This window comes from Histoplasma capsulatum, genomic scaffold, assembly GCF_000149585.1.
Source record: "Histoplasma capsulatum NAm1 scaffold_11 genomic scaffold, whole genome shotgun sequence".
NCBI lineage: Eukaryota > Fungi > Ascomycota > Eurotiomycetes > Onygenales > Ajellomycetaceae > Histoplasma > Histoplasma mississippiense.
In genome coordinates, this window is record NW_001813972.1 from 786,869 (window position 1) to 794,742 (window position 7,874).

Genomic DNA, 7,874 nt, shown 5'->3' on the forward strand with positions numbered 1-7,874 from the left:
CAACAAACACTGTGGCGAGTGGGGATCATTACTCACCTAGAGTGCACAAATAAATATACCGGTTACAAGAAAAGATCAAATCAGATGAAAAAAAGAGTTAAAAAAAGAACGAAATAAATGATAAATAAAAGAGTGGAAATATTAATGAGTAGAAAAACGCAACAATGCGTAAGGGAGCGAAACTGATACTGGAGTGGATGGCTGGCGAGGGAGAGTTTGTTCGTCGCTGTGGAGAGGGCCAGGCGGAGTTGGGATGACTGATAGCACGGCGCTGATTTTGTTAGCGGAGCTTCCAACGGCGAATAACAGCCTGACGGTGACTGCGATGATAGTTGACTCTGTGATATACACGGCAAAGAGGCTGTTCTGTTCCTCTTTCCACCTAAACCCCCAACCCCCAAAAATCAAATCATAAGCTAGCTAGGGGAGAGAAAAAAGGAGGGTGGGTAGGTTCACCGGAATGAATGCGGGAGAACTCTTTTTCTATCTTTCTTTCTTTCTTTCTTAATATTTTCAATTCTTGTGCTCGATATAGACATTAGTCCATTTTTTTAAAATTTTTTTTTTTTTTTGTTATTGTTTTTTCTCTTTCGGTGATGGGCTGGTGGAAGAGGAAAAGAAAAGCCTCCCGAAGGAGAGGAGACAAGCGGCAAGAAGCGACCATACCATGGGACGTAGGTAAATCCCAGGCAGCATCGGCTTTGAGGGGAGAATCAATAATCATGGGAATGGAATGGAACGCGAACAGGGTTCGTGGGAAGTGTCGCTTTGCCGCCATCGCCGCCTCCGGGAACAGGCCAAGTTTCCGGGTTCAGGGCAGATATCCACCACCGTAGGCATCGGGGTGCAGGCAGCAGAGGGGGGCAGAGCAACAAAAGGGGGGTTGGGGCTCGGAGTTTCTTCGGAGAAATTTTCAGGATGGCTGGCTGGGGATGTGATGGAATGATTGATGGTAGCGGCTTGTTGCCTTTGCCTTTGCTTATGCGCTTGCTTACCTTGAAAAAGAAACTGGAAGGACTTTCTTCTGTCTAAATAAAGAATTTCAAAGACGGCTGGTCCGTAGGTTCTGCAGGCAGGCTGTTGCTGGTGAACTTATGTCTGCAACCATCGAAAGAGGAACGAACAGGTTGGAGAAGGAAAAAGGGAAAGGCAAGGGTAGAAAGAAGAGAGTGCAAGAGAGTGTGTTTGTGGTACGTATTAAAAGGCAATACAAAGCCTGTCGGTTCAAAGGGAAAATAAAAAGTGATTTATGCAATGGGGGTAGGCAAGGAACAGTGGAAGCAAGTAAATAAGTATCATATCATTGGCAAGAGAACAAGAGGGGAGATTTTGCGAATGAAGGAAGAATTGGCCGGAGCCTGAGGCAACAACTGTCCGGGCTTTTGTCTGTGTTATACGATGGATGGATGGATGGATGGATGGATGAATGCAGAGGCAGGCTCTCTACAAGCAGCTGCGTGCGGCCGGAAGAAGCTCGATGACACGGTTCATATTGATAGTATTTCCATGAGGAAGAGAAAAGAAAGGAGGAGGAAGCAAGAGAACTCAGAACTCAACGTCTACAATTGGCGGCGGGGAATCTTGCAACCCCATGCTGACCACCAGCAAATCAGTTTATATCCTGGATGGTTGAATACGATATTCCATTCTCCTCTTTCACTGCTTACGGATGTCGTTGTCGACGATACTAGGGCTATTGTTCTTTTTAAAAATAAACGAAGAACGAATGTTTAATACAGAGGACGTTATTCATCTACTGTTTCGTGCCCCTCTCTCGTTGAAAATAAAAGAGAGGACGTGAAAGATAATCTCTGTGTCGAGGAAAGAGTTAAAAATAAAACCGAAACATCAACCACAGAAATACATCATCTGTCCTCTCCTCCCCACCATTTTCAAGCGCACGGATTTGCCCATTATGCGGATGCCTCGAGGGTTCTCGTCACCCTTCAGGTTCCAACGCAGCGATCACCGCCCTGAACCACGAATCCTCTCCCCAAGGGCCCCCACCTCAACATGCAACCGCCACCAGGCTCCCTTGATCCTGGTTTTGATTGGTGTATTATCAATAATACTGTCCCACAGCTAGGGAAACTAAAGACAAGGGGACACCCGCACGCAGGCTGCTATCGATGCCTGCCAGCATATGCGTGTGGACTTTGCCAGAGGAAGGGTGGAGTTTCAACAACTCCTCTTGCGAGTCAACGCTAACATAAGAGCATACATGGAGCGTACATTTTAACGATGTTCGATGTCCGGAAGAACACGTGTTGGTGATTTGAAAAGAGGGGGGTTCCGATCTATACAGAGAATATCTTTCTCTCCCCCCAACCCCCCCACAAAAAAAAAAAACCACTTCTCAAACCTCCAGTCCGTTGGAACCAGTATCCAGCCATCGGGAGGTAATCGGAACCAGACATCCAGCATGGCATCCATGGATCCATCATCGTCGTCACCGGGCGACGAGCCAATGACTCAAAACAAGTGGCCCGCCTCGCCTACAAGTCGCCAAAACAACAAAGGAAAGGAATCGCTATCCAGCGATCGGGGCTTGGGGAAAGGGCACTCAAAACTGCAACCAGGCTCGTTTGGGGATTGGGTGGGGTTGGCTTTTGGCCACCACTGCCTGTTCTATTCCTTTTCCGTGTGCTTTTTTCTTTCGGGACTAGCTTCGATTGGGTGTGTGGGGCTTGGTAACAAGTCTGCGTTGATTACGGAGTAGTCGTTGGAGGAAGTCCATATTAGGCCACTAGGGCAAAAGGGCTCAATCACCACCTGCGCCGTGTCACCCAATCCAATCCCCCAACAGTCCAAGTCAGACCGTTCTCGAGTCAGCTGATGTTGCCTGCCTTGGCCGGACTGGGCTGAGTCGATCCATGAACGTAGTCGCAGTCTGAAGAATGCTCTCGTATGATCCCAGATGTTGTGATCGAATTGTATGATGATGTTTACTCTTGCTTGACTCATTTGTTTAGTTGAGGAGAACGAAAAATGAGGGAGCAATAGGGTTTTAAATCAGAAAAAAAAAAAAAAAAAAAAAAAAAAAAAAAAAAAAATCACCCTTTCTTCGAACAGAACCTCGATCACCCCTCGTGTTTTCTCTCTCATTTCTGCATGGCGCAGGCATCTAAAAATAAGAAACTGACCTACTGCGTACTAAACCCATCTGTGCTACTCTTGATTTCTAAATTCATCCTTGACTCGAGCATCACGAGCCTTGATTTGTAAAAATACAAACACCAAGCAACAAGATCAGTCAGTCAGTCAGTCAGCCAGCCAGCCAGCCATCAGCACGAAATTATTCTGCGTAGTCCTCGTAAAATCTCACAGCCCCAGAAATGTTCACAAAGCTTCTCTTTTCAGATTTCCCCAAGAAGAAGATCATATCGGTGACGGCATTCTTCCATGGAAATGAAACAGAATATTCGTTCTGGCCAGCTCGCCGTATGAGAGGGAACCACGCGCAGGCACCAGCCTCCCTGAGATACGCACGTCTCCGTCCTCCTGCTGAAGAAACGGACAAATATAAGTAAGTAGTTACGAAGTACTCCGTGGGAAAACAGCAAATGTGCCTCCTAACTCCCATTATTCAAGAACAAACTGGTGGTGGCTCGGATCTATCCAGAGAAATTTTGAACCATGCGATCGATGGATAGATCGATGATTCAAACTTGGAGCCCATGATCAGCTCTGCCAAGCTAGCCGTCAAGGTATTAATAATAGCATTTGAGATTAATATCAGATACGAAGAATAGATACAGGGTGAGTGAGAGTCTGAGAAATCAAGCAAGGGAACCTTCCTCTGGAAGAAGAATGTGGCTAGTATGTTATAGTTTAGTTGGGCATGACTCATAATCATGTGACGTGCGCAAGGGTTTGGATTGGTTCAACATGGCGCGAGTTGGTGGAAGAAGGGACGATCCGACCTCCAGCATCCATGAATACCTTGGTACACAAGCCCTATCCCACGTGACTCCCACAGACTGAATACATTAGCTTTATCTCAGCATGCTCAGCCTCTCTTAATATTTTCAGATTAGCGCAGTCAACTAAACTTCTTTAGACTTCTGCCAAGTCCTGCTAACTTTTGAACCAATTAATTACTCCACATATGCTCACAATTTAATATCTTATAAAGAGTCTGAGAAGAAACAGTTTCATCATCTGTGAAAAATCAAACCCATTTATACAAAATATTCAATTGATTTTAAAATCATACATCTATTTTAAATATTTGTCTCATTATTTTTAAATTGATATTTTTTGAATTTTTAACCATCTCACTGTAAAAGATGGGCTACAAGAGTAATTACAAAAGTAGTGTGAAGTACGCACAAAGGATATTAAGAAGGTAGCAATCTCTATTGTTCAAAGCTAATCGCTGATCTCCTAAAATCCACGGATATCAGCGAGCATTATATAGATAATATTGCCATCGCCACGTATCTATCGCCACGTATTTATCGCCACGTATTTATTTCCTAATATAGATATCTCCGTTGCGCTTATTACAGGGATTCAGATTAATATCAATATCATAGAATGTAGAGGTCAGATTAAAATAGAATGATTTATTAATCTCTAAAAGATTGAACCAGCTGCTATCTATATACACAGTATTGTAAGCAGATCAAACTTGTTATGATGTAGATGGTATAATATGATGTAAGTGGCAAGATAATGCTTTGATTTCAAATCTGATATGATGTTGGCGGTGCTATGTTCAGCGATGTCATATCTTTAAAGCTAACTATCACTAATTCCGGCCTAGTACTGACACCTTAGTGCGGGTTTCTTACAATATAATTATCAACTCAACATTTCATCTGATATTTATAATGTCTTTCATATAAACCTGCTTCAATTCACAGCTGAGAATTCATTCCTCTCACAGAGAATCTTTAACTGACAGCCATCTGCCATCATAAAAAAAAATAATGAACTTGAATAAGAGATTAAAGTGATCCTTGATGATAGAACCAACTACCACCACTGTGAATACCTTGTCAAATGAATAGAATACAATCGCTTAACCTGGGAACTTGCATTCATCATGAAGGACATCACCGCTCTCAACGTCTATGAGTCATCACTCACTTCAATAAGAGGGGATAATATGATGGGTTAGCATTTATTAATAATTAACTTATGCAATCAACTTCTTCTGCCTCACACTCTATATTTATGTAGTTCCTCACATTCTGTATTTATATAATTTTAATGATTCTTTCACATGTTTGTGTAGTTTCTCATACTTTGCATTTATGTAATTTTAATATTTCTTCTATATAATTTTCAATGTTTTTCTGTTTCATATTTCACTGTGAAGTAACTTCTGATATTTTTTTACTTTGATTTTTTTTTTATAAAAACTCTTTTTATACAATCTTTTCTTCTGATCTCTTTTCTCTTTTTTTAATCAATTCATAATCTGTATTTAAAATAGTGTTAGATCGTTAATTGATATATATATCTGTTACAGTTTAAATAATAAATAAGATGTCATTATAATTATATTTCATATATCAGAGTATTCAAATTTGTTTTATATATGATTGAAGAGTACATTTAGAATCTGAATGTGAGTTTTGAAGAATTCATTAAAAGCAATATTCAATAACATTTTGTTGCTGGTTGATATTTTCAGATTCAATATAACTTATAATCATTTTTGATATGTTTTCAATTTTTAAAAAGAGTATTTATTTTAATGATAGCTTTTGAATCTGTTATTGTTGCTGACTTTTGCATTTTCTTCAATCTTTTTTGATCATATTCAATAGAGTTGTCTGACCCAGCTATCAATAAATAATGTTCTGTGATTGATTTATAAGTTGTCAAAATTGATTCAGAAGTTGTTAAAAGATTTTAGAAATTGTTAAAAAATTTTAAAAGTTGTTGAAAAATTTCAGATGTTGTCAGAAATTAATGTGCTATATGAAATGATCAAGAGTTATTTATATAAAGTTAACAGAAGTTGACAGAAGTTGTTGAACATCATTAAAAGATATTAAAAATCATCAAAAAATACATTCAATACTTTAATTAGAATTACTGATGACTGAATATATGTTTTGATAACAAGATTAAGATGTTGAGTGATTAGATATGAAAATGATTAAAAAATTAGCAAATCATTTCTATATTCAAAATTAAAATAACAATTTTCAACACAATATTTCATACTCACAATATATGTATTTTTGAATAAAAATTAATTTAATTGATAAGAAATTGTAAAATTAATTCTTCAAGATGATAGAGAAATGATCTATAAATGAGGTTGTACAGTGATTCTATTTCAAACATTATAGTTGAAGCAAATTGTTTCTGTGTTGCTAAGAAACTGAAACTGTTTTTTCTCCGACACTCCGCGAAGAGTTTGCTGAGCATGTCCCATTTAGGTTTAGTGTAAGCCTCTTGACAGTTGATTGGCTCAGATGTTAGCAGGACTTGGCAGTAGTTTGGATCGGGTTAGCTCGAAGTGGAGTGGCTGAGTTTTACTGAGATAACATTAGCTGGCGCTAGCGGCTACAACCAGGTTTCAACCACTCTTACGAGCTCCCAGAACCCAGTCAGTCATGGCCGGGAGTTTGAACAAACGGTGAGGGGTTTTCGATGAAGACTTTTGAGCTCGATTCAGCTTGTTTGAACCCTGTATGGTTGTGATTTCCTGCGTTTCATCCATGGATCCATGGATATCTATGTCACGTGCTGGCCTTTTAGGCGTTCAGGTACATTCCATACAATGGAGAAAGCCTTCTTAGTCTTCTCACCTCTCCGTTTCTCTACATCGCTACGTACCTATGTTAATATAGTCGTACGCCTCGAATGGCTTTGCGACACCATGCAATGCGCCTCTGCTACCTTTATATCATTCTACAAGGAAAGGTGATCAACTCATTTCCCTCCTAGCACCATGTAGACATCATATCATCCAATATGGCCTCTCATAAGCTTGAGCTTGCGGAATTACAGCGTCGACTGGCTGAAGCAGAACAAGCACGACTCGAAGCAGAACGAGTGCGCAATGAAGCAAAGGAGCAACTTGGGAGAGAGAAGGAGCGAGCTGACCGAATTGAGGCGGACTAGGCGTCAACGATCCTTGAGACCAACAGCGGCTGGTGTCAACGTTGTTGATTGAATCTGACCCTGCCAAGACTGCATCCGGATATGTTACATCAGCAGACAGGAAGTAGTTACTAACTAACTATCCACTAGCACTTTTATTATTCATGGGAAGATTTTCCGTTCAAACATGGCGAAATCTTCGGCCTGTTTATGGACCTTTTCTCGGATAAGCCACTATTTCCCTCCAAAACCGATGTTCTCGGTATCCGGCGTGACCTCTCACCCACTACCCGCAAGGATGAGCAGCACATTCGACCCTTTATCCGGAGCGCCATTGAGAAACCAGCGCAACGTGTGGTGATGGCTCATCTCCAACATGCTGGCAATCCAAATCGGTTTTCCTTCCGGAATAATGCATATAGTCTGGAGAGCAGGACCCCAGATGAAGAATCTGGCGAATACGAAGTCAGGCCACTTTCCAAAAAGAGGTCCTATGAAGGTAAAATTATACGGCCACTTCCTGATCGTTGGGGCATTTACGACTCCACGTCTGGAAATGTTCGCCGTGTCTATGTGGGGGAGTACAAAGCAGCCCACAAGATACAAACCGAGGGAATCCAAAATGTTCTAACCACTCCATCCTCAGAACTATTCCTGGAAGTCCTTCGCCGAAAGCAGTCCGGAAGTGCCAATTCCGATTTAGAAAACACTCGGGAGAAGGTGGCTCAAGTTCTCTGCCAGACATTCCATTACATGATCGCAAGTAAGCCGTTTTATATGGGTATGTTGCATCGGGAGAGAATCTG

The 7,874-nt window shown here is 41.1% G+C and overlaps 3 protein-coding genes across 3 annotated transcripts in view; all 3 read left to right on the forward strand.

The window, feature by feature from the left end:
* Positions 1–667: 667 nt before the first annotated feature.
* On the forward strand, positions 668–1,362 carry HCAG_08486 (predicted protein; the record flags this gene model as incomplete). Its single annotated transcript, XM_001536654.1, has 3 exons — positions 668–678; positions 1,073–1,179; positions 1,265–1,362. 3 exons carry the CDS (start codon positions 668–670, stop codon positions 1,360–1,362), a joined length of 216 nt encoding a protein of 71 aa, XP_001536704.1.
* Positions 1,363–2,422: 1,060 nt separating this feature from the next.
* On the forward strand, positions 2,423–2,865 carry HCAG_08487 (predicted protein; the record flags this gene model as incomplete). Its single annotated transcript, XM_001536655.1, has 2 exons — positions 2,423–2,596; positions 2,743–2,865. The coding sequence occupies 2 exons, from the start codon at positions 2,423–2,425 to the stop codon at positions 2,863–2,865; spliced, it is 297 nt and encodes a 98-aa protein (XP_001536705.1).
* Positions 2,866–6,939: 4,074 nt separating this feature from the next.
* Positions 6,940–7,874, forward strand: part of HCAG_08488 (predicted protein) — a gene marked incomplete at both ends in the record, with an annotated part of 2,113 nt that continues 1,178 nt past the window's right edge. Inside the window, 2 exons of the mRNA XM_001536656.1 lie at positions 6,940–7,020; positions 7,219–7,849. Coding sequence (XP_001536706.1) covers positions 6,940–7,020; positions 7,219–7,849 — 712 coding nt within the window. The remainder of the gene's footprint in view (positions 7,021–7,218; positions 7,850–7,874) is intronic.